Genomic DNA, 26286 nt, shown 5'->3' on the forward strand with positions numbered 1-26286 from the left:
TTTTTTTCCAAGAGTTCTGACCACAGCCTGAACATGTCTTTTTCTTGCTCACAGGCTTTCGTCACTTTGCATTACCTTCATTATGACTCTTTTTACTGGGTGTACAATAACCTGTGGAAGAGGTGGGCTGCAATGTACTTAGCCCAGACACTTCTCCTGCTGTCAGCTTTTCTGTTATTGTAAAGTAAGCTGTTGTGAGCACCTTCACATACATTGCCTTTCCCTCCTATTTTTTTTTTTTTTTCGTCTTGCTCTGTCGCCCACGCTGGAGTGCAGTGGTATAATCTCAGCGCACTGCAACCTCCACCTCCTAGGTTCAAGCGATTCTCCTACTTCAGCCTCCCAAGTAGTTGGGACTACAGGCACCGGCCACCATGCCCGGCAAATTTTTGTATTTTTAGTAGAGATGAGGTTTCATCATGTTGGCCAGGCTGGTCTCAAACTCCTGCCCTCAAGTGATCTGCCAGCCTTGGCCTCCCAAAAGGTTGGGCTTACAGACGTGAGCCACTGTGCCTGGCCTTCCCTCCTCTTTTAGACTGTTTCTTCAGGCTACAATTCTAGGAATATCATTATCAGGCCAAAGGGCATGAGCATTTTAGGAGCTCAGGAAATATACTGCTTTTCAAAAGACCTGTTAGTTTTTACTGCCAGCCTCACCACAGCCTGGAAAGCCAAGGGTTGGATGATTCTTGGCTGAGAAAAGAAAAATCAATCATTTTTAATAAGCCTAATAGGCTGCTGAGGACATAGCAATTATATGCATATTGCACTGGGGTGCTTCTGTTTGCCTAACTGGAGCTAATAAAAGCCCGAGATAGCAGGGTTAGGGAGGGAGGGCCTCTGCACACAAGGCGAGGAGCCATCTGAGTCCATGGCCACAACTTTGCCTGCCCCGGCCCAGAAGCCAGATGCCCTAGTGCTTTGGGTTCCTCTAGGGACCCCAGTGGGGAGATGGAGCTTGCCAAGTGTCTTACCCAGAGCCAGCAGAGGAGGCTGCTCTAGGGGGTGGCCCCACAGTTCTGCCCAGGCCTGGTAGCTGGATGACCAGTAATAACTCTACTGACGACCACCAATGAATGCTGTCACTGGTGATCTGGCCACCATGAGACTCCAGTATGTTCTCTGAGGGGAGATGGAGGCCTGATTTTCCCCTTCTACCCAACAGTACCCCACCTGGACATGGACCAGATCTCCAGGTACATGGGCAGGGTGGTAGATCTAAGGTAACAGATGAGGGGTTGCATTCTGGCTCCAGAAGGAACCTGCTGTGCAAATAAATGTTGAATGCGGAGGGGATGTTACTCTTGAGAAAGGGGCACTATATGAAAAGAAAAGGTAAATGTCACACCCTGACGTTTAGAAGAAATTCAACTGAAATTAGGCTGGGGGCAGTGGCTCACGCCTGTAACCCCAGCACTTTGGGAGACCAAATCATGAGGTCAGGAGATTGAGACCATCCTGGCTAACACAGTGAAACCCCATCTCTACTAAAAATACAAAAAAATTAGCCAGACGTGGTGGTGGGCGCCCGTAGTCCCAGCTACTCAGGAGGCTGAGGCAGGAGAATGGCATGAACCCGGAGCTTGTAGTGAGCCAAGATTGCACCAGTGCACCCCAGCCTGGGCGACAGAGCGAGACTCTGTCTCAAAGAAAAAAAGAAAAAGAAGAAATTCAACTGAAATTTAGTCAAGAATGAAGACAAGAGAGATAGGTGCAGGCCGACAGAGACTCAAAGCTGCCCATCCATGGCAGGACAGGGCACACCCCTGTCCTGCCAACGACACCGGCAGCCAAGACCACAGAAAGTGAAAGCCAGCACCTCCTGCTGCAGGAATCCTGCTTGGAAGGAAGTGAGTTGGGGAGAAAAGTATTTGCACATAAATTCCTAGAGTTCTGTTACTTGTAGTGATGCAAAACTGGAAACCACCCAAATGCTCAGCCTTTGTGGAAGAGAGAGGCAGCAGCAGCACAGTCATGCAGTCAGATCAGCTCACGGGATGCCCCTCCTAAATGAGGGGCCCCAGGGGTGGGGTACTGCCCAGCTCTCCAGCTTCCAGGGCCACCCTCCCCTCATCCCCCAACCCTGCCTTGACAAGGGCAGTTCTATCTGTTTAGGGGTGAGGCTAACACCAAAACACTTGTTATGTATTACAAAAATTAAATCCTTCTCTGGTTAAAGACAAATTTCCTTGACTGATCTCCAGCTCCCTCATTTGTGGCTTCTCTTGTCCAGATGTCTGCCCTACCTGTGCAGGATGCTGCAGATGTGAGGACTAGGAATCCACAGTCCCCCAACCAGGAGCCAATGCTGGCTAGGCACCTACTATGCTCCAAGGACTTAGATGTGGGTTTTGTTTTATATATATATATATATATATATATATATATATATATATATATATATATATATATATATATATATATTTTTTTTTTTTTTTTTTTTTTTTGAGACGGAGTCTGGCTCTGTCGCCAGGCTGGAGTGCAGTGGCCGGATCTCAGCTCACTGCAAGCTCCGCCTCCCGGGTTCACGCCATTCTCCTGCCTCAGCCTCCGGAGTAGCTGGGACTACAGGCGCCCGCCACCTTGCCCGGCTAGTTTTTTGTATTTCTTTTTTTAGTAGAGATGGGATTTCACCATGTTAGCCAGGGTGGTCTCGATCTCCTGACCACGTGATCCGCCCGTCTCGGCCTCCCAAAGTGCTGGGATTACAGGCTTCAGCCACCGCGCCCGGCCGTTTTTTATATTTTTTTGAGACGGAGTCTCGCTCTGTCACCAGGCTGGAGTGCGGTGGTGCCATCTTGGCTCACTGCAACCTCTGCCTCCAAAGTACAAGTGATTCTCCTGCCTCAGCCTCCCGAGTAGCTGGGACTACAGGCGCATACCACCATGCCCGGCTAATTTTTGTATTTTTAGTAGAGACAAGGTTTCACCACGTTGGCTAGGCTGGTCTCAAACTCCTGACCTCAAGTGATCCACCTGCCTCGGCCCCCCAAAGTGCTAGGATTATAGGTGTGAGCCACTGAGCCCAGCCCAATGTGGGGCTTTCTGAAGCCCCCTGGTGACTATAGGGAAAGGGGGGAATTATTTTCATCTCACTGTTCGGAATCACAGCAGAGGTTGGTGTTTTACTGTAGATTAACTCTTGCTGCGGGTGGGGGATTGCTCATTGCCATCTTGAGGATTCTTTTCACTGAAAAGCTGGTCATATGTACAACATACAGTCCTGGGGGCTCAGCTCTGTTAACATCCTGGTGGCTGCGCCTGCCTGCTGCCACCTTGGAGCTCCACAGACCAGCCTTGGGCTTCAGCTGGCTGTGCCCCAGGAAGCCCCCCAGACCCCACCAACTGAGTGACCTTAATGCTCCAATGGTGGCCGAGGGGTTGAAGATGATCTCAGCCCCGTTGATGCTGTACATAAGCCAGTTGAGGGGGTGGTGCCGCCCGTAGCAAATGTTCACCGCAATCCTTCCAAACTGCGTCTGGAACACAGGGTGGCCCAGGTTTCCCTCCATGTAGTAAGTTGACTGAAAAGCAAAGGGCCATACGCTGATGCCTCTGACCTTTAAGATTTCCCTTTTCTTAGACTCGGCAGAAAAACTGAAATATCACCAATGGTCCAGAGGTGATTACACTCCTGAGTGTGACTCTAAGTTCCAGAATTTCAATAGGATAAAAACAAAACACACACACACAAAAAAACCCTGACACCAAATAAGCCAGCCCCGGGGGGAAATCACAGTGGCTTAAGCATTTGCCCAGTCTCCTTTCTGACATGTCAAAAAATCCCCACAACGACGTTCCACACTATTTCAAACTCTGGTAAGGTTTCAATCACGGTCCAACTCAAGGCTCAGGTTTGGTCGGTGTTAACACGAGTTGGTCAATGCCCTCAGCAACCATATGTCATCATATAGAACAGTGGAGCCCCGGGGACCTGGAGCACATCCAAACAACTCTCTGCCTGGTCAGAGGAGAAAGCTGTTTCCTGAGGGGACATAGCTCACCCAAATGATTAAGGCCAAAGCTTCTAGTAGAACCACACCCTGAAAGCACACCTTCTCCATTCTGCCTAGGGTTAAGGAGGTCCCTGTGGGGCAGGTGGACCAGACCCCATCCTCCCATCCCTGCCTCTCTGTCTGTTCCTAAGGGTACCAGGGCAGGGACACTGTCCTGGACAGCACTGAGGGAAGCTAGAGGGCAAATCAGGGTCCCAAACAGATCTGCTCTGGGAGCCTTCCACCTCCTCCTGATCCTGGCCATCAAAACTGGCCAGGGTCAGGCAGCAACCAGGATGTGTGTACGTGGTGAACACTGGAGCAGATCCTGCTGTGCTGAGACAAGCCCTGTGCTATCTGCAGGGAGCTAAAGATTAATCCCAGGGCAAACAGGTGAGGGGCGCGTCTTTCCACCCCACCTCCAGCTGTTACTGAGAAACGCTGGGTTCTTCTTTCTCCCTGGGAAACCTCCTCTAGCTCTGCAGGCCATTTCTTGTCTGCCTGACCAGCCTGAGAATGGCCAGGATCGCCACAATCATGGAGTGAGAACTGGGGACATCACATCCTGAACAACTGTATAACGGCAAATCAAGTTCAGATTTAGTATCTTAGGCATTAGGCAGAGCTCTTTTCCCTCCTTCAAACGTCCACCTGCTCCCATCTTACCCACCCAGGGGTTGGCATTAACCAACAAAAATGGCCCCCCCAACTTGTGCCCTGATCATGGGCACATGAAACTTCACATAACGCACACTACACAGACGTGCATGTTTGTCCATTGTCACCTGACACACAAACATGGGCCACCTCAGACCCCTCCATGAGTCACAGACAAGGAATGCCACGCTCCAAACCAAACAAGGACAGGGCTGTGGCGTCCTAGGCTCTGAGCCTGAAGGGGGCCATGGGAATCTTTTCATGTTTGTGCAATATTTAATTTATATACCACTTACTTCAAAGAATTCAGGAGGCCAAATCAGGCTGTATTAAAAAAACATATGCCCCATTGTGCTAAAGGTGTTTGGGACTCCTCTGAGAGTCCCGCCTGAATCCGGTCTGCCTGTGTGATATAGAGCAATGTCAGGTAACCCTCTGAACACCGCAGCCACACACTGTGCTCCAGTGGAGTGTGCGTGACATGGAGTATGATCCTGCACAGAACTTCCCCACGGAAAGTCCCACAGAGATCTACAACACACGGAGAGGCAAGTGAGCAGGGCTGGTTATCCATCTTATGGGTGGCTCACCTCATTGAAATCACCCACTCTGGGGATGTGGTTTTTCCTGGTCTTTCCCAGGACTGCTCCGGAATTGGAGATCACCACGGCTGTATTCCACAAAACGTCCCCATGCTCGCTGTCTCGTTCCAGGATGGGAGACACCACCACCATGTCATGGTTCTTCGCCAGCTGGAAAAATGATAAATATAGCAGAGTCCCACTTTCAAACCAATTGTTGTAGTTTTTTATTGAAGAAGAATTTAATGATCCTACTAAATCATTAGGCTTGGGTCAGAGCAATCACTTGCATTTGTTGTTTGGAACACTAAATACCCTGATGTCCATGCTTTGCTAAATAAGAATCACATTGTCCTGTGCACAGTTGGTAGTATAGTAAAATGGTGCAGCTGCTCTGGAAAACCATATGGGAGTTCCTCAAAAAATTAAACAAGAATTACCATTTGATCTGGCAATCCTAATCCTGGGTATATATCCAAAAGGATTGAAAGCAGGGTCTCAAAGAGATTTGCAAACGCATATTCATTGCAGCATTATTCACAATAGCAAAGAGGTGGGAGCAACCCAAGTGCCCATCAATGGGTGAATGGATAAACGAAACGTGGCACATCCATACAATGGAGTATCATCCAGCCTTAGATGCCATGGTTCTATGTTACAAATGGATGAACCTTGATGATATTATGCTAAATGAAACAAGCCAGTCCCCAAAAGACAAATACTGTATGATTCCACTTGTGTAAGGTATTTAGAGTAGTCAAATTCACAGAAATGGAAAGTACAATATTAATAGAATGGTGGTTGCCAAGGACTGGGGGAACGGGGAGCTACTGTTTAATGGGATAGAGTCAGATTTGCAAGATGCGAAAGTTCTGGAGATCTGCACAACGTGCATATACTTTACACTACTGAACTGTACACTTAAAAATGGTTAAAATGGTACTATATATACATATATATCACCACTTTAAAAAAGAGTAAAAAGAATAATCAAACTTCTTATCTATACCAAAAAACAAATTTCTTTGGCATCAAATTCCTTTTGTCTCAAGTAAGAACCTCAATCCCTGGTGACCACAGGATGAGCAGCCCAGCGGGTCATTTGTCCTCTACTCTAATTAGCCACCATGATCTCTGGCCTTAACAGGACAGGGGAGAGGCATGCTCCGAAGGCAACACTAGGAGCCACGCTAAGGGCAGCCTCAAGTCCCTGTGGAAGCAGAGTGTCTCTGGCACCAGTTCTCTTTCACCCTCTTCCTCCAGTCCTGGCTCGGGCTTATCATCTGCAAAAGTCCCCTAACCAGTCTCCTTCCTCTTTTTTCCATAGCAAGAAATCAACAACCTGGTGAATGAGAGATTTTTTTTCCTCTACAGCCTAAGAACACCAATGTTGGGAATCACAACTGAGTATTGATAAAGTCACCATGATTATAGTTCTGCCCCCAAAGCCCCTAAGTATATGTATAAAATCTGAAAGAGAATACAAAGAAATGAAAAGAGTTCTTTTGTTAGAGGTGAAAATAAGGATAAATGACCATTCATCACCTCATGGGTTTTCTGGTAACAGTTTTATTAAGATATAATTCACACAGCATAAGATTCACTTTAAGATTGGTCAAGTACAGCAGTGAGAGGTGGGAAAGAGCAGAACAAGGAGTCACTCTTTTGAAGTGTGCAATTCAGTAGTATTCAAGATATTCACAGAGTTGTGCAGCCTTCACCACTATCTAATTTTAGAAGATTTTCATCACCCCTAAATGGAAATTTTTTACCCATTAGCAGTCACTCCCTTCCTCCCTCACCCCCAGCCTCTAGCCACCACTAATCTGCTTTCTGTCTCTATGGATTGGCCTATTCTGGACAGTTTATATAAATGGGATCGTACAACATATATCATGAGGTTTTAATGAAGACAAATCAAAACCAATTTGTACGCTGATGAGACACAGGCCATGCATCGAAGCTTCTGTGACTCAAGCAAACTGCAGTGCAGTATGCAGAGCTCTGGATGAGGAACTGGCTTCTCTGGTCCCTGAATGCCAGCTCTGCCACTTGCCAGCTGCAGGACTTGCTACAAAAGTCACCTCCGACCACCCTCCCTGGGCTGCAGCTCCCTTGCCTGAAAAAGCTACTAATGGCCCTTCTGGAGCCTTACACTCTCTAATTTTAAGAGTACGCTAAAAAAAAAAGTGGCAAATAGTCTTATCTAATCTCATCTAGCAAAACAAGAACCAAACAGGTGCATTTTCCATGGTGAAAGGCCAAACCCAGCAGCTGTGGTCATGCTCTGTGACTTGCACATATTTGGCAGCTGCTGCCAGAGGCGCAGTTAATGTCCTACCTTCTGACAGAATCTGGTGGTGGGCCCGTCCTCTGCTGACTCAGCAAATTCTGTCCACGGCAGCTTCTCTCTTGTACAGAAGGCAAAGGGCATAGCTATAAACAGGAGAAAGGGCAGAACTGTATCCAACATGCACAGCCTCTGAGGGGGGCTCCTCAGCCCAGCAGCAGGTGGTCACTGCACGAGAATATAGTCTCAGGAGTGTCACGGCCTGGCTTCTGGGTACCGTTCCTGGCTGTGGGCACTAGGCAGCCCTTACCTCTGGGCTTCATGGCAAAACAAGGGGCTGGGCCAAATGTCTTTCCCAAAGTCTTTTTTTTTTTTTTTTAGACGGAGTCTTGCTCTGTTGCCCAGGCTGGAGTGCAGTGGCGTGATCTCGGCTCACTGCAAGCCCTGTCTCCCAGGTTCACGCCATTCTCCTGCCTCAGCCTCCCTAGTAGCTGGGACTACAGGCGCCCGCCACCACACCCGGCTAATTTTTTTGTATTTTTAGTAGAGACAGGGTTTCACCGTGTTCGCCAGGATGGTCTCATTCTCCTGACCTCGTGATCCGCTCGCCTTGGCCTCCCAAAGTGCTGGGATTACAGGCGTGAGCCACCGCGCCCGGCCTCCCAAAGTCTTAAAAACAATTGCAGCAGGGACTTGAACAGATATTTGCACACTCATGTTTATAGGAACATTATTCACAATAGCCAAAAGATGGAAACAACCCAAGTGTCTTATCAACAGATGAATTGATAGGTAAAATGTGGTGTATATACACACAATGGAGTATTATTCAGCCCTCTTAAAAAGGGAAGACATTCTGATACATGCTTACATGGATGAACCTTTAAGAATATGCTAAGATACAAAACAAATATTGTAGGAGTCTACTCATAGGAGGTATTTAGGGTAGTCAAATTCTTCTTTTTTTTTTTGAGACAGAGTTTTCGCTCTTGTTGCCCAGGCCAGAGTACAATGGCATGATCTTGGCTCACCACAACCTCCCCCTCCCAGGTTCAAGCGATTCTCCTGCCTCAGCCTTCCCAAGTAGCTGGGATTACAGGCATGCGCCACCATGCCCAGCTAATTTTGTATTTTTAGTAGAGACGGGGTTTCTCCACGTTGGTCAGGCTGGTCTTGAACTCCCGACCTCAGGTGATCCGCCCACCTCGGCCTTCCAAAGTGCTGGGATTACAGGCATGAGCCACCATGCCCGGCCTAGAGTAGTCAAATTCTTAATGACAGAAAGTAGAATAGCTGTCAGAGGTCAGAAGAGGGGATAATAGGGAGTTACTGTTTAATGGGTAGAGGTGTCCAATTGTGAATGATGAGAAAAGTTCTGGAGATCACAGTGATGACAGTTGCACAACAACATGAATGTATTTAATGCCACAGACTGTACACTTAAAAATGGTTAAAATGGTAAATATTGTTATGTATATCTATATGCCACACACACAAAAAGTTTTAAATTGCCAAAGTTCCCAACCAGCAGATCTCCTGCTGTTGGCCAATCTGCAGGGTGGCAGGAGCTCCATTAACTCCTTGGGGAAAGTATCAGAAGGCCACTGGGGATGACACTGGGACCCTCCCTCTTCCTAGTGACAAGGAGGTTTCTTTAGAAATAAGAAAAGCTACTCATTAATGATCCCACAAAAAGTTTGGGAACCACCGAACAGGATGAACATCTGCAAGGATTAATGCTCTTATTCTCATGATCTCTGGCCAGGCCCCACCAGGGAGCTAATTTGGTAGGAAATTTCATTCAACTCATTGGTTTTTGTTTTTTTTTTTTTCTCCAAACAGTAGGTACGTAGACACAGAGTAACAGTTCAAAGATGCTGGTCATCTCCATGCACTCCAGGTTCAGAGCAGTCTCCTATGCAGGGGACAGAGGGAAATCCGCTGGCGTGGGCCTTTGGGACCTTCAGCTGTGTGCCCAATGCTGCTCTACAGCCCAGCCACACATGGATATCTGCAGCGCGTGGAGTTACCTTTAGTACCTGCCAGTCTGCTGGCGTGAACGGTGCCTCACTGTGAGTAAATGTCTCCCATATCCCCAGTGAGGCTGAGTCCTTCACCACACATTCACTGGCCAGTCTGGATTCCTTCCCTACATTTTTTTGTTCATACCCTTTGCCTATTTCCTACTGGGCTATTCGTCTTTTTCTTTCTCAATCTGGAGAACTGAATTCCTTGTCTGGACTAATTCAGTATACTCTGTAGATCTCCCACCTCACAATAACCCAAGTCCATTTCTTTTTTTCTTTCCTTTTTTTTGAGATGGAGTCTTGTTCTTGTTGCCAGGCTGGAGTGCAACGGCGCGATCTCAGCTATGGGAAACATTTACTCACAGTAGGCACCGTTCACACCAGCAGACTGGCAGGTACTAAAGGTAACTCCACACGCTGCAGATATCCATGTGTGGCTGGGCTGTAGAGCAGCACTGGGAACACAGCCAAAGGTTCCAAGGGCCCACCCCAGCGGATTCCCCTCTGTGGTTGGTTATATTGGGAGGCTGGAGGAGGTGGGGTCTGATTTGCATAGGGCCCAGGGGATTGGTTTGACCAGGTGTGACATTCAAGTAGCCTGCAAAAAACCTAGCCCTCCCACCTTAGTCCTTTAATATGCAAATGTGAGCTGAGCTGCCATGATGTCCTGAACATGTGTGAGTTATCTGGAGGTGGTCATGACACTTGGCACAGGTGGTGACAAGGAGAAGAGGACAGGAACCGCCATGTTGGCCATGTTGGGTGGACCTAGCTTCTAATTGCTTGCATTTGCATATCAAAGCTTGCTGGCATGGCTCTTTAAGCCGCCTGTTCAGTTAGAAAAGAAATGGTTCAGGGGTTGCTTCTTATTACAGGAAAATTTCCACTGAGAACCTTTACTCCTTTTACTTCTTTCTAGTTGCCTAAAAATTATTTCTTTATAACTCTTGTATTCATAATAGGCAGCTTATCTCCAACACCCCTAAGCAGGTGTTACCCCCTTTATTTCACAGAGAAGGAAGAGAAGCCTCAGCCTCTCAATTCCTTCCAGTCCCAGGAAGCCTGGTCCTAAGAGTACCACAGTAAATATCCCGCCAATGGCACCACCACCACCTTGCCAAGCAGGCGGCAGGCACTGCCAGCAACAGCCCTGGGGGCCTTGGTACCACGCTCAAGGCTCCCCAGGCTCGCCTTCTGTGAAGAGAGATGAATTATTTTAAGGAAGCCAACAGAAAAGCTGTTGAAAACACAAATGCTCCTTAATGACCATTAATTCTCAGCTTTCAGAGCATTAGGAGTGAGTCAATTGCCCCCAGAGAATAAACGGCTTCTTTTCCTGTTTACACAACCACTCTAATGTAAACACACTTTCAAAAGAAGGATGTGGAAGGGGGGTTGGGTGAGGCTGACTGCAAAGTCCCAACTACAGTTCTTCAACTAGAGGGGACAGGATTCCACATGCATTGACCCAACACCTGGCCCTCAGGCACTGCCAGCCTAGAGGGAAGGAGATGAATTAGAACCTGGTACAGCCACACAACCTGGCAGTACAGAGTGGTCAGCTCTGCCTGGGGGAGTCCCCAGGGCCCCACAAAGGAGGGGTACCTGTGCTAGACTTTGATAAATGAAGGGGAGTTCCAGATCCAAGAAAGGGAAGATGTTAGTTCAACTACCCAGTCAATACTAATGTGTAGTGCCTGTCATGCACCAGGGATTATTCTTGCCACTAAAGATGAAACAGGGGTGGGTGGAGAGTTGGGAAAAACAAACATAGGTACTATCTTCATGGAGCTCATGGTCTAATGAAGAGTGAGAGTACAGAGGTAACAAAAAATAGGAAAACGACATGAACTTCTGGGACACAGACACGTGTTCTTTCCTGAAACCCTACCAACATGACAGGAAAGCAATGTTCATGCAAAGGCATATACCCACAAGGACCGGGCGCTGAGGGAGGGGAAACAGGAAGGCAGAGAGATGCAGGCAAATCTCTCAGCAGATCAGAGAAAAGAGTCCGCTAGCAGTAGAGAAGGTCTCCTGCTTATCCAAAGCTCAGGACCCAGGGGGACCAGGTACCTCTGAAGGTGGGGAAGCAGGGAAGGATGATAAACAAGGACTGGCCAAAGGTCTATTTAAGAAGCAGTTAGGGGCCGGGCGCAGTGGCTCACGCCTGTAATCCCAGCACTTTGGGAGGCCAAGGTGGGAGGATTGCTTGGGCCCAGGAATTTGAGACCTGCCTGGGCAACACAGTGAGATCTCATCTTTACAAAAAAAAAAAAAAAAATTCAAGAAAATTAGCCAGGTGTGGTGGCATGCATCTATGGTCCCAGCTACTCGGGAGGCTGGGGCAGGAGCATTGCTTGATCCTGGGAGGTCGAGGCTGCAGTGAGCTGTGATTGCACCACTGTACTGCAGCCTCAGTGACAGAGTAAGACCATGTATAAAGATAAAAAAATAGGAGGAAATATACAACAAAATTAGGGTACTAGTCCAGGGTTCCCATATCCTAATAGTAAGACTGTCTAGAAGGAGAAAAAAGAGGAGAAAATAATGAATGAATGAAATAATGCAAGAAAATTTCCTAGAGCGTCAGAATCCAAGTTTCTAGACTAAAAGAACCCACTAAGTACCAAGAGTGGATTAAAATAGATATGCACAATGGAATATCATTATGAAATTGTAGAGTATTGGTGAAAAACAGAAACTCCTACAGTCTTCCAGAGAAAGACAATGGGTCACAAATTAAAATGGCTGTGGATTACTCAACAATGCCCCAAAACTAGAAGACAATGGAACAACGTGTGTTCAAACTTTTGAAGGAAAATGATTTCTAACCTAAAATTTGATGCTCAACCAAACTATCAAGAAAATTGTAGAAGGAACATATTTTCAGATGGGCAAGGCCTCAAAAAGTTTACCTCTGATGTGTTCTTCCTCAGGGAACTACTGGTTCTGAGAGTCCCTAGCTAAATGGGGGCTCCAGTACCAGAGTGGCTAGCAACCCAGCACTAACAGGAAATGAAGGGAGCTGGACGTGGTCTCTATAGTGTGCCTTTCACAGGATACATCTTGTACATGGTGGACAGCCTAATGCCTGTCTGTCCAACCCGTGACCAGGGGGTCCCTCATACATGAAACTTGTTTATACTGGTAGATGCTGTGTGGCTCTTGCCTGACCTGTCCCTGCCTGACTACCACTCTGGCACTAGGAGCCCAACTTTGTGTTTCCCCCGGTATCCCAGGGAAAACCTAGCCTGGGGCAGCCCCTGGTTCTTCTCATGGAAGGTGCAAATTCAACACACCATCGCAATAGGAAACAAGTTTGAAGATTTTTACTTACAGATCCTGGGTAAGGAGAGTGCCATGAGTCATAAGGGCAGTCCTCTGTCCCCAGGTCAGATGAGGCAGAAATGACGAGTCAGAGAGAGTGTGGGCCAACTAGCAGTACACATAATGACTAAGATGTGGTCACCTTAAGTTAATGGCCAAATGCCTGGATGGTCCATTTAAAGGAAGCAGCAGGAAAGTGGGCAGCCCAGTCGGCTGGCGGGAGAGAGGTCTCTTAAGTTCTTACCTCTGGCCACTTGGCCTGAGCCATTTGGGTGTGGCGTAGAACTGGGAACTGTGTCCAGGGTGACTGAGCCCTGCCTCTGGTATGACAGAGTTAAACTTGTATTCAACATGGATGCTAAGGCAACATAAATCTGTAAGGATCCACTACACTACTAAAATAAGGGCATAAACCAAGAAAGAGGAAGCTGTGGGAACAGAGAAACACAAGAGCAAAGCAAAGGGATTCCCCAGGGTGATGGTGAGGGGGGATCCCAGGACAACTGTGTGGCCAGCAGAGGGGGCACCTGATTCAGCCCACAGCAGTCACAAGGCTCCGGGGCAGATTCCTTGGAGGAGATGAAACTGATAGACTGTTTGATGTGTCTAAAACACATTAAGGGAGATTTAGGAATTCATAGAAAGTTTGGGGTTGAATGGTGGCAAGTAGAAAACAAAGCAAACTCTAGGGAAAACAGAAAATAATTCAGGAAAAGAAATAAAAGTTCAGCCTGAGCAATATAGTGAGATCTCCATCTCTACAAAGTGTTTTTTTTGTTTTTTGTTGTTTGTTTTTTTCAATTAGCTGGGCATGATGGTGTGCACCTGTGGTCCCAACTACTTGGGAGGCTGAGGTGGGAAGATTGCTTGGGCCTGGGGTCAAGGCTGCAGTGAGCTGTGATTGCACCACTGCACTCCAAGCCTGGGTGACAGAGTAAGACCTTGTCTTAAAAAAAAGAAAAAGGAATCAAAGTTGACAAAACGGCTGGGGGATAGAAGAACAAGGACACGTGTATGTTGAAGGGCCAGGAGGAGGGAGGAAAGGGCTAACACTGACGTCTTCCATAGGGGGAAGTCAATAGGTGATGCAAAACTAAAAAATTAGGAAGTAGCAACACTAACAAAGGTAAATTCCAAAGGAACTAGCTCAGTGTTGATGCTGGGGATAACAGTTATTTTTTGGTAGCAGACCTTGTAGACCCATCTGACTCTAAACCATGAGCATGTATAACTCTGATAAAAATAAAAACCACAAAGGTACATTGTGCAAGAAATGTTTAGATAGGGAGGCTGGCTCTGGGCTGAGATCTGAAGGTAAAGAAGTCCTGGTTAGGAGGGCACAGGAGACCAGCCAGAGGGAATTACAAAAGTCAGGGGTGGGCTGCCAGAGGCTTGGACCAGGTGGTGGTAGAGAAATGGGGAGGAGTGAATGGATTCAGAACGATGTGGGAAAACTGATGGGCTCAGACAACAGCCTGGTGCGTAACAACAGGAAGGCTGGGGTTCCTGGTGATGTGGACAGAAAACCTTTCCATGGATGAGAAAACAAAGGAGATTCTTTAAAAGTCAGGCAGCAGACACTCTTGGCAACATGGAGAGAATACACAATTGTTTGAAGGCAGCAGAGAAAGCACCATAAAAAAGACTCACTCCATGCTTCCTGGAAACAGATGATGTTGACTCCACACATTGCAGCCACCTCTATGATAGCCTTTATGCGTCTATGAAGGGCAGAGACCTGAGAATTTAAAAAGGATTAGAATCCATTTAGTTTTATTGGTAAGGCAATTTTTAGGAGCTCATCCTAATGCATATGGAACAATCAATGCCCACCTGGGCAGGTATGAGGAGTAGGGTGGGGAGGTTCTATATTTGGTTATCTCCTGATGTCCAAAATCTGCATGAAAAGCTGGAGGTGCAGAGGCTCTGGGGTCACAGACACTTTGACACTGCCTCAGTTTCCTCATCTGGTAATGGGGAGACTGCCACCTGACCTGTGGGGTTGCTGAGAGGCAGGGATGAGGATGGTGCTGCTTCTGGCTCAGGGCCCATGCTCACACCATCTCCCAGGTCAACCATCCCCTTGGCCCAGGACTCCGCTCTCCGCTGTCCTGCCTTCAGAGGCAAGCCTTGTCCCGCACTTATCCTACTTGTTCTACTTATCCTGTGTGTATCGTATCATGGAATGCCTCGCCTCTCTGGCTCTTTTAAATCCCTGTGCTTTGGTGTGTGCTGTGCCCTGGGCCAGGAATGTACTTCCCTCCTCCCACCTAATCTTCCTGGAGGTGTTATCTATGTCACGTGTCGCCCCTCTGTGGGCCTCTGCAGACTCTCACAGTTGTGGGCCAAGTGTCAAGCTAACTCGGAATCCACTGGCCTTCGGGAGCCATTGTGTGCCACTGCTTTGTGTGCCACTCTTCCTCTGGTGTCTTGTCACTCCCAGGAGCCCACAGGCTCCTTAGGGATAGGAAGAAAGCAACCTCATCGTCTACTTGTCCTTGGCACAATGCCTGGCTCCCAGGAGACATCAAAAGTGTTTGTTCAAAGACAGACCAAAGGAACCAGGCTGAAAACCCAGAGTGCACAAACTCTTTACAAGGCCTATAGTCTCCTCCTTTGAGAGGCTGTGTACCCCACGGCTTTGTGGGTATTTGCTGACAGCATCAGCCCCACAAATACACATTTGCTTGGCGTTAGCAAAGCTTTTTGCTAACTGTGTGGGTGAAAAAAACATAGCTGGTCCTATGATTTGACAGTCTGGGATGATAGAGGGGACATATCCACAAAAAAAGAATCCAGACACAAAAAGTGAGAGAACTGAGAACCAGACATCTGTGAATCCAACAAAAGCAAAGGAAGGACCAATGTGAATGATGATGCAGAACCAAACCTGGAATCCAAGAGACCTTAGGTTTCTCCAGAATCCCTAAGAATCCTCAAACACCCTGTATCCTGAGGAAACCTGTACAGGGAAATCCCTGAAAGTTTGAGCAGCTGGAGGAATGCTGTGGAGAAGTGTATAAAACAAACCACCTGTGCCTGTGACAATATGTTTCTTTAGGGAGATACCAGATGCTGTCACCTTTATTTACTAACTCTGAGGTCATAAGCAAATGCCTATCTATTCCTGTAAGCCTGCAGGTACCACAGCTGACAGACTTCTGGGTATAGCGAGTCCCCGCCCTGAGGATTAAGGCAGAAGAACACACGGACAGACGGTCCTGACCAGTGTGTGCTGGCTGGCTGCCTCCTGGCAGGCAGCTGAGAGGCAGCGTCCCGTGGAGAGCACGAGCAGGCCAAAAGGGCACCCTCCTGGTTGGTAAATGGAGCTTCAGATCAATAGCTGGAGAGAAGTGGAAAGATCAGTGAGGAGGAGGGAGAGACAGAGTAAGAACAAGAAGGCAGAAGAGCCAGAGATGCAGGCTGGAGGGCTGTGGGGAGGCCAGGGCAGGAGCGTCTCTGCTACTGCTCAAGGGATCCAAGCCTGCAGACCTGGAGTATGTGGCCAGCCAGGGTCTGCGGGTGTGCTCCAAAGGGTGAGCCACAACCCCGTTTGTGTATTTATTATGGTCAAGAGTCTGTACCTGTTCTGCCACAGGGGCATCTGCGGGGAGTGGGGTTCTGTTCTGAACCAGCCCCACACGCACGATGCGGGGTCGTCTCAGCTGTTCCTCCGCTGCTTCAAAGGCATATCCCTGCAGTTCAAAGTCTTCTCTGGAGGCGGCTTCGAAAGCTTCCCTGGGCAGATCAAGCTTCCTAGACGGGCAGGAAAGAAGAAGGAAGGTGATTTTGATGCAGTCTGCTCCATTTAAAAGCCCTCTCCCATTTCCTGTAGTTATTTATCAGTCAAAGAGGTGAGTATGTCCTGGCTAGAAGGTGCTCAGTGCCAGGGCCCAAGGGAGCTAGGGAGCAGGGGTGTCCAGCCATGACCGAACACTACACTGAACCTGGACTTTACCTGCAGTTGGCAGGGAGACCTCAGCAGAGAGGCAGCACAGTTAGGCCTGGCAACGGGGAAGCCAGTCAAGAGGTTGGTGTTTTAGACTTGCTGAAATCAGGGTAGGAATTAAAGGCCTGGCAGTCAACACAGAAAGGAGGGAATAGATTCTCAAAAGTGTTTCTGAAGCAAAATCAGGACTATGCTGAGCCTAGAGTGTGAGGCAGGCTGTGGGAGCAGAGAAGGGCTTGGAAAATGAGGCTCAGGAGACAGGCTGGTTGGAGAGGCCATGACCTGGGACCATATGGATGACCTTGTGGTGAACAAAGACCCTGGCTACTCTGTCCTGCTGCTTCTGCTGGGGGAGGCCAGTTCCACACCTGGTGATGGGTGGGCTTGGTGGGGCCCAGGTGTTCAGATGGAAGCCTTAAATGCTCATCCACATTTGTAGTTTATTAACAAAGGCTAGAGAATTAGTTATAAAACACTTCACTGAAGTGACCATTGGCCAAACAGCAAATAACCCCTGATGCCTGTTGCACACCCAGAGGGGAAACCCATACAGGCATGGGATGGGACACGGCCCCTGACCAGGAAGGGCTTACCATCTAAGGGCAAGATGATTATGAAATACCCAGAAAACACATCAAAAAATAACCTGACAGCCATTATCTAATAACAATATTTCTCTCCTACTTTAAATCACTTTCTTAGAGACGTTTCTTTCAAAATCACAGCCCTGTCAGCCCAAGCCCCCTGTCGCCGCCCCCTGCCAGGCACTTTCCATGTGATGGCCCTGACAGCTCTGAGTTCGGTTCCGCCCCTGACAATCAGCCTGCTTTTCAAGTAGTCAAGGTTCCCTTCACTCCAGCAGGTTAGAAATAGCAGCAGTGCCCACACCGTGCCTCTCCTTGCTGTGATTGCCTTAGACAGCCCTCCCATCCTCCAGCAGAAGGGCGCTCCTGCAGGCCTCAGCCTCAGGGCAAATCCCCTCTGGTGGACATAATCACGCAACTTTCCAGGGTGTGTGTGTGGGTAGATACCGGGAGAAAAAGGAGCAAGGTTTATGTGTCTATTTCCTCGAAGGCCTGTGGGCCTGGGAGCCAGACAGCCCTTTGAGAGTGTCCTGGTGAACCCTGCCTGGCCTCTCAGCCTGTGGTCTCACAGCAGGAAGATGTCAGGTGAAGAGCTCATCTTGGGTGTGGAAACATGGCTATAACCATCACCTGGCTGAAGTCTCTCTCCCCATCTTCCCACCATGCATAACCTCCATTACCTACCCTTCTTCCCCCAAGTGGTGACTCCGCCTGGCCAGCCCTGAGGCTGCCCACCTCCTCATCCCCAGCTCCCTGCGAGCTCATTCTAAGCCAAGGCGATACAGGAGAGGCCGCTCCACCCTCCAGGACAGCCACCTTTGGGGCTCTACCTCTTCCCAGCCACTCCCGTCTACTATCTGGGCACCACCTGTAAGGCCTCTCTGCCCTTCCATTATCCAAGACAGTCCATCACCACATCCTACACAGCTTCATCTTGGAGAACCTAACCAACTCTCAAGCCATACCTTGTGCAGACGCAGTCAATGATGTGCTGTGTCCATCGAAAGGCCTGGTACGGGAGATGCAGTGGACCACTGAGATGGACTGAATACTTATGTCTGCCCCAAAGCCATATGTTGAAATCCTAATCTCCAATGTGATAGGGCTCTTTGGGAGGTGATTAGGTCATGAGGGTAGAGTCCTCATGAATGGGATTAGTGGTCTTTTAAAAGACCCCCTAAGAGGGGGTGCTTGCTTCCTGTACCATGTAAGCACACAGTGAGAAGGCACCATCTACGAACCAGGAAGTGGGTCCTCACCAGACACCAGATCTGCTGTGGCACCTTGATCTTGGATTTCATAGCATCTACAACTGTGAGGAATAAATTTACCTGGTTTAAGATGGGGAGAGAGACCGCAGCCAGGTGTTGGTTACAGCAGGTTTGCACACTCAGACAAGAGCTCTCCCACCTGACATCTTCCTGATGTGAGACCACAGGCTGAGGACAGGGCTCACTAGGACATTCCCAAAAGGCCGTCCAGCTACCAGGCCCACAGGCCTTTGGGGAAACAGATACACAGACCCTTCTCCTTTTTCTCCCTGTGATTGCCCACAAGTACTGGGAAGTCTGTGGTATTTTGTTATAGCAGCTCAAAAGTACTAAAACAAGCATCAATCAATCAGCCACTGCCCAGGAGGACAAGACCAGCAAATGAGCCACAACCTCACAGATGGCCTCATGCTGCCACTGCCCGCCCTGGTCCCTATAGTTGGCTTTCAGACCCTCTATCCCTTACCCTGCTACTGAGGCCTCCTTGCATCAGGGCTTTCCTTCAAACTTCAAGGAGTAAAGCCCATCACTTCCCATCCTAGCCCCACCATGCCCTTCAGGGCCCCCACCTCTCCCACCCAGGGTCAGGCAGATCTCGCCAGAGGACACCAAGTTCCTGCCTCCGCAGCAACCTCTCACTTCTGGAACTTCATCTTTCTACCTCTGATGGCTCTTTACCATCAGCGCTTTAAATAATTAAACTGGAGCTCTTTTACAAAAGAAACGTGATCATGGTGGGGGTGAATCAAATAGTGGGAAAGGGTATAAAATGAAAAATAAATTCCCCTTTCTATCCCAGCCCTAGTCTCAAAACTCAGAGGCAACCCTTCTTAACAATATTTTATGTCTCTTTCCTATTTTTCTATGTGCATGCATTACAAATACAATGGCATCATTCCGTATTTTCTGTTCTTCAACTTGCCTTTTTCACTTAATACACATAGCTTGGACATCTTTCCCCACTAGTACCTATAGACCTCCACATCCATCACTGAAGCTGTTAAAGAGTCTCTCCCACTGAACAACAGAAGGGGACTGGGGAGGGAGAGAAGGAGAGGAAGAAAGAGAAAGAGGGACAGTGCTCCACACATGTCCACGTTTACTCATTTGCTCTCTCTCCCTGCTGCCTAGGGAGCTTCCACACATGCTTCCCCGTCAGCTCAGGTCTCACCTCCTGGCCCCGTCTCAGGAACTGCCACCAGCCTTATCATGGCTAAATCCAGCAGACTTCCTGCTGTCCTCACCTGCTAGACATTTCTGAGCCATCTGACGCTTCTTTCCCTGTCTTGCCCCACAGTCTTCACCTCCAGAATCTCCCACAAAGTATCTTTCTCTGACCCCTTGAATATCCAGGTTTTCCAGCATTCTCTCCAGTGCCCTCTTTTGTATCTGCTCCTCCTCCACCTGGAATGACCATCTCTAGGGCAGCTCAACAAGCCCAGCCTCTCCCACCTGAGGCCCATCTCCACATAGCAAATAGCCCCTGGGTTATTTCCACCTGCAGACCCTGAAGCTACTGTAGCAGGTTGAGCTGTGTCTCCATCCTGACACCTGGAACCTGTCATTGTGATTTTATTTGGAAAAAGGGTCTTCCCAGATGTAATTAAGATCAAGATCTCAAGATCATCCTGGATTATTCAAGTAAGCTCCAAATTCAAAGACGTGTGTGAGTCTGAGACAGGGCCTTGATGTGACTCCCAGGCTGGAGTGCAGAGGAGAGATCTTGGCTCACCGCAGCCTCAACCTCCCAGACTCAAGCGATCCTCCTGCCTCAGCCTGCCGTGTAGCTAGGACTACATTATAGTGCATGCTACCATGCCTGGCTATGTTTTTCTTAACATTTTATAGAAATGGGGTCTCGCTATGTTGCTCAGGCTGGTCTCAAACTCCTGAGTTCAAGCAATCCTCCAGCCCTGGCCTCCCACAGTGCTGAGATTACAGGTGTGAGCCACTGCACCCTCCTCCAAGACAAGAGACACCACAGGAGAGATACAGGGACAACAGGAGAAGGCCAAGAAAGAGGCAGAGACTGGCTGTCACAACCTAAAGAAAGCCAGGAGCCACCTGAGGCTAGAAAAGACAAGGGAGGATTCTCCCCTAGGATCTTTGGAGGGAACACGGCCCTGCTGACACCTTGGTCTTATACTTGTGGTCTTCAGAACTGTGAGAATAAGTTTCTGTTGTTTCAAGCCACCCAGTTTGTGGTAATTTGTTACAGCAGCCCTATGAAGTCAACAACACTCAAACGCAACCTGTCCAAAGATGCTCCTCATGAGTCAACTGGCCATCTGAGAGTCCAAGCCAGAAGCCGGCAAGATCCTCACTGCCACAGCTGTTATCCTCATTGGCTCACTGTCCACTGACCTCCCTGAAACCTCTGGAAGCCTTCTGTCTCTCCACTCCCAGGTACTCTGTTCACATCAGGCCTCTCGTCTTCCACCTACTTTTTTCCAGGCTAGTCTTTTTTCCTTTCCTTAAATTTCAGCTTATCCAGTTGTTATTCCAGGTCATTCTTCGCTCAGCCACCAGGTCAAACTCTTCAAAGGCTCTGCCATTATCGGGACACAGTTCTGCTGCCTCAGAGACCCTAAGAGCTACCTGCCACTCCTGCCTCCTCTCTCAGGTCTTCCTCAGGAGAGCACTCAATGACTAACCCTCTCACAAACACAGTCTCCAAATGGGCATGTCCCCTGGTATCTGGGGACACGTACCCTTCCTGTCTCCCCTAGGATGTAGCTCAGGCATGATGCTCCTGGGAAGCCTTCCTAATGTCCCTCCAACCCCAAACACACAAACTCTCTCAAGCTCTTCCTGCTTCCTCCTCACAGTGTAAGGCAACCATCAAAAGATAGAAAGCCCTCAAGGGCAGGAACCATGACTTATCCTGGTATCCCCAGTGCCAGTGGCCAGGACTAAGTGCTCAATGAATGCTTGTTGACTGAATGACTGCTTCTTGGTTCTGGTTGTCTTAAAATGGAAAGTCGATGTTCTCTGGGGATTTCATCTGCCACAGGCAAAGGCCCATTTGGCTAATTCACTGAGCAAACATTTACTAACCATTGTAAGTGGGCGAAGAGGTGGTCTTGTGTGGAGCACATTGGGAGTCAGATCCGAGGGGCTAAGGGCTTCAGGTCCACTGGACCTTCACAGAGGTAGCTATGTCCAAATCAGACTTAGAGGAGTTTACAGGAATTTAAGTGGGATTAGAGTTTTTAAATGAGCAGTAATTTTTTTATCTTCAGTTCGAAATGTCATTCATCGCCAAATCCCACACATTAGCAAGGACAGAGTAAGTACAAAGGTTTACACCTTAGGGATAAAAGCTGAAAGGGCTAAATGCTCAGTAGAACAGAGCAAGAAAAGGGGGTAGGAAAAGGAGCCACTTAGTTATTGTGAGCCCCAGGATGAAGCCTGGCAGTGATTGGTCAAGAGAGACAGCTGTCTCCCATTTCACCAGCTATTATCATCATCCCTCCCGCTCTGGAGTGACCCAAATGCTTAGATAAAATCCCTCTTGCATGGGCTGACCTCAGTCCTTCTCCAGAATGTGCCCCAGCCAATCACCTTTATGGGAAACTGACTTATCTTTTCCTAAGACTCTTCTCCTTTACCTCTCCCTGGCACCCACATGCTGTCTTTTTTTACCAGGAAGATATGCCCATCCTACTCTTAGAATAAAGTAATTACCGTCCCTAGAAGCATAAGACACCCCTTGCTTTATTTAAGACATTTTCCTTAGGAGTCTCAAATCTAAGACACTTCTCAAGGACTAGTCTTTACAGATGCAGTGGAAATAGGAGCATGAGTGCATTCACTGGGAGGGGCCTTAAAGGTCACCCAGCCCTTTGGATATGAAGAGCCCTTTCTGACAAAGTTCTCTACTACCTCACTCCCAAAAAGCAGCTGTTCTAACTTCATCATCCACTAGCTGTGAAAACACCCTTGGATCTGAGGTCTAGCCTCCCTGCAGTAACTCCATAGCAGCTGTGGCTGGGAACCACCGATCCAATCAACACCTTCAGTTACCGGTAAACTGCTCTGGTTCCTGCTGCAGGGTCACTGCCACAAGGTCATGGAGCCCGCAGACTGGCTGGACTCGGGGAGAGAGGGAGCCCACAAATGAGCAAGGAAGTGGAAGGAGAGTTAGTCAGGGGCTGCATACAGTCAGAATTTGGATTTCATCCTAAGAGCCCAGGAAATTCCTTACAGAGTTTTATGCACAAAGGAACAACAGGATATGACTTTTTTTTTTGTTTTTTTGAGACGGAGTCTTGCCCTGTCGCCCAGGCTGAAGTGCGGTGGCGCGATCTGAGCTCACTGCAACCTCTGCCTCCTGGGTTCAAGCAATTCTCCTGCCTCAGTCTCCCGAATAGCTGGGACTACAGGTGTGTGCCACCACGCCCAGCTAAATTTTTGTGTTTTTAGTAGAGATGGGATTTCACCATATTGGCCAGGCTGATCTCGAACTCTGGACTTTGTGATCCACCCGCCTCTGCCTCCCAAAGTACTGGGATTATAGGCATGAGCCACCGCGCCAGGTCAACAGGATATGATTTACATATTAAAGGGATCCTCTGGTTGCTGCAGTTAAGAAATGCACTGAAGAGAAACAAGAGTGGAAGGGGAAGTATCTTTCTTTTTCTTTTTTTCTTCTTTTTTCTTTTTTGAGACAGAGTCTCACTCTGTCACCCAAGCTGGAGTGCAGTGGCAGTGATCTCTGCTCACCGCAAGCTCTGCCTCCCGGGTTCAAGCCATTCTCCTGCCTCAGCCTCCCAAGTAGCTGGGACTACAGGCACCCACCACCACGCCCGGCTAATATTTTGTATGTTTAGTAGAGACGGGGTTTCACCGTGTTAGCCAGGATGGTCTCGATCTCCTGACCTCGTGATCCGCCCGCCTCGGCCTCCCAAAGTGCTGGGATTACAGGCGTGAGCCACTGAGCCCGGCCGGGAAGTGTCTTTTTCAGCTTTGTGGACACAGTGTCCAGCAGTACACAGCCCTCAAAGTCCTGGTGATGCACACAGCTTGCAGGGAGTGGAAAAACTAGCTTGCCAGTGGGAAAGGTTCCCTCGCCAACTAAATGCAGCCAGCCTCTATTTCCAAGAGTCAGCCAGAGGTCAGGTCACAGCAGGAAGGATGGTCTGGGGCCGGACAATCAGTACACCTGCTGGGTGCTCTGGTTGGAGACAGTGATCCAGCCAGACACCCAGAAGACAAGCCCCGCTCCATGGAGGAGGGTTGGGACGGCCACAGAGAAAGCCCTGGAGAGTAAAATCCCGTCCTTTTCCTTCCAGTTCTGGGCAACGTGGGGGAGAAGAGATTTGTAAAGGTCACGCCAGGATTCTGCAACCACCAAGGACCCCAGGGTTGTCCCATCAAGACCTACTATGGTCTCTACCCGCCAACTCAGGACTTCTCACTGCCTCCCCTGAGCCCTTCAGACTCTGAGGCCCTCCCTGCCTGCTCCCCGAGACCCACACTCTGTGGTCCCAAGATCCCATAAGTTAGCCTCTGGGCTGCGGACCTGAGTTCCTTGCCATAGAGAACGCGCTTCACCTCCTGCAAGTCGGGGAGCGGTAGGTGCTTCTCCAAGCATTCCTCCAGCGACTTCCACTCAGCGCCCGCCATGGCCATGGTCCGCCAGGGCTTGTGTCCCCGCACTAACTGCCTGCCCTTTGCCCGCAGTGGGAGGAGCTGCCCGAGCCTGCCCAGGCGCTCTCGCCTTTATCTCTTACTCTCGCTCAGGGACAGCTCACGTGGGGACACGCCCCTTCCTCGCGCAGCCAATCTGCCCTCCAGGGCTTCGCGAGTGGGACCGCCCCTGGCCTTTAGCGCTCCCTCGGCACGTGCCAAGACACGTTCCTCTTGCCGCTCCGCAGCACACCGCCAATCAGCGCTCCAGGGCCTCGCGTGGGTAGGGGGAGGAGGGATTCCCTTCTTGCCCTTTGCCCCTTGCCCTCTGCCCCTTGCCCTTCGCCTCTCCTTTGGCACGCGATGAGACACGCCCCTCCACTGGCGGGACTGCGCGGAGCCCTAGCTCCTCGGCTTGAAGTCGGGGCTGAGGGTGTCCCCTCCCGCCTCCCTCAGGGGCCCTCGCGCGGGTGCCCCCAGGTTCCACCCCTCCCTTTGGTGTCAGGGCCGGAACCTGGAGAGGTCTTGAGGGAAGCCTGGGCGCGGCCTCGGGGGGCTGCGGCGCGGGCCTGAGGTAAATGGTTCCAGCAGCAACCACCGGGCAGGTCTCCTCCGGACCGCGACCTCTAGTCCGAAGCACAGGGCAGCCGGCTGGGCCAGCCTCCCGCACAGGACGACGGAGGAAGGTAGGGGAGAGTTTCAGTGTCCCATGGGGACGCGGCGGCTGCACTTCTGTCCGCTCCGGAGCCTTTATGTCTGGGGAGTTTTAACCCCCGAGGGGCCAGGCTCGGAGTCCAGGCCACTACCTGGGCTGTGCGTTCCCACCCCCGGTTTTGGGGCCGCGTTGGAACCGAAGGTCAGCTGCTCGCCTGCCCTTACATGCACCTCCGTGGAGCTAATACTGTAAAATGCGGGGTCCCCGGGCAAGGGCGCGCCGCCTGCATCCTAGGACCCCCTTTCAGCCCTGCCCTCTGCCGTGTGTGTGCGCGCGCAAATATGGGCACTTTCCTGGGGTAGGGTGCGCTTTAGACTGTCGCTGAGATGGTAGGAGTGAGAGCCCCGTTTGCTGTTACCAAAGAAGCGTCCTCTTTGGGGTCCTGTTGAGAATTAGGGCAGTAAGGCCCGCTTACCTCGGTGGGCAGCCAGGTGAAGGAACCAGTCTGTAGAAATCCTATTTAGCCACTTGTAAACCTTGTGACCCCCAGGAAAGTTATTTAGTCACTGGAGGCTTCTGTTGCTTTATCTGTAAAATAGGAATGCAAAGATGACGCTGCGGGGTTGTTTAAAAGTCAGAAAAGGCCAGCACGGTGGCTCATGCCTGTAATCCCAACACTTTAGGAGGCCAAGAAAGGAGTATTGTTTGAGGCCAGGAACTCCACACCAGCCTGGGTAACACAGCAAGACCCTGTATCTACAAAATAATTTTTTAAAAATTAGCCTATCATGGTGGTGTGCACCTGTTTCTTGGGAGGCTGAGGTGAGAGGATCACTTGAGCCCAGCACTTTCAAGGCTCCCTAGCTGTGATCTTACCACTGCACTTCAGCCTGGGCAATAGAGTGAGACCCAATCTCAAAGAAAAGAGGCAAGTAAGATGAGCACAAAGGGAGCTAATTTATATCTAGAAGCAGTTACTAACATTAAAAATAAGTGCTGTAAGGCCGGGTGCAGTGGCTCACGCCTGTAATCCCAGCACTTTGGGAAGCTCAGGTGGGTGGATCATGAGGTCAGGAGTTCAAGACCAGCCTGGCCAAGATGGTGACACCCCGTCTCTACTAACAATACAAAATAAATAAATAAATAAATAAATAAATAAATAATTAGCTGGGCGCGGTGGCAGGCACCTGTAATCCCAGCTACTCGGGAGACTGAGGCAGGAGAGTCACTTGAACACAGAGGGCAGAGGTTGCAGTGAGCCAAGATCATGCCTGTGCCCCAGCCTGGGTGACAGAGTGAGACTCCGTCTCAAAAAA

General features: G+C 49.4%; 2 protein-coding genes and 1 long non-coding RNA gene across 6 annotated transcripts in view; 1 reads left to right on the forward strand and 2 right to left on the reverse strand.

The window, feature by feature from the left end:
- UPB1 (beta-ureidopropionase 1) overlaps nucleotides 1-24563 on the reverse strand; it is a 33206-nt gene extending 8643 nt beyond the window's left edge. The window contains exons 1-6 of one of the 2 annotated variants that reach the window (XM_050746222.1): nucleotides 24209-24563; nucleotides 16465-16636; nucleotides 14531-14618; nucleotides 7575-7669; nucleotides 5243-5404; nucleotides 3355-3479 (exon numbers count right to left, since the gene is read on the reverse strand). In XM_050746222.1, coding sequence (XP_050602179.1) covers nucleotides 3355-3479; nucleotides 5243-5404; nucleotides 7575-7669; nucleotides 14531-14618; nucleotides 16465-16636; nucleotides 24209-24318 — 752 coding nt within the window. In that variant the 5' untranslated portion in view covers nucleotides 24319-24563. Of the gene's footprint in view, nucleotides 1-3354; nucleotides 3525-5242; nucleotides 5405-7574; nucleotides 7670-14530; nucleotides 14619-16464; nucleotides 16637-24208 lie in introns of both variants that reach the window. The other variant, XM_050746221.1, reaches the window with a different exon arrangement.
- The window catches only part of SNRPD3 (small nuclear ribonucleoprotein D3 polypeptide), an 82039-nt gene extending 56803 nt beyond the window's left edge, over nucleotides 1-25236 (reverse strand). Inside the window, exon 1 of the mRNA XM_050746426.1 lies at nucleotides 25233-25236. The gene's annotated coding sequence lies outside the window, so the exon portion shown is untranslated. The remainder of the gene's footprint in view (nucleotides 1-25232) is intronic.
- The window catches only part of LOC126929793 (uncharacterized), a 67330-nt gene continuing 65640 nt past the window's right edge, over nucleotides 24597-26286 (forward strand). Inside the window, exon 1 of one of the 3 annotated variants that reach the window (XR_007717267.1) lies at nucleotides 24597-25001. This is a non-coding gene — a long non-coding RNA (uncharacterized LOC126929793). The remainder of the gene's footprint in view (nucleotides 25002-26286) is intronic. The other 2 variants (XR_007717266.1, XR_007717268.1) reach the window with 2 other exon arrangements.

Source organism: Macaca thibetana, chromosome 10 (assembly GCF_024542745.1).
Source record: "Macaca thibetana thibetana isolate TM-01 chromosome 10, ASM2454274v1, whole genome shotgun sequence".
Taxonomy (NCBI): Eukaryota; Metazoa; Chordata; class Mammalia; order Primates; family Cercopithecidae; genus Macaca; species Macaca thibetana.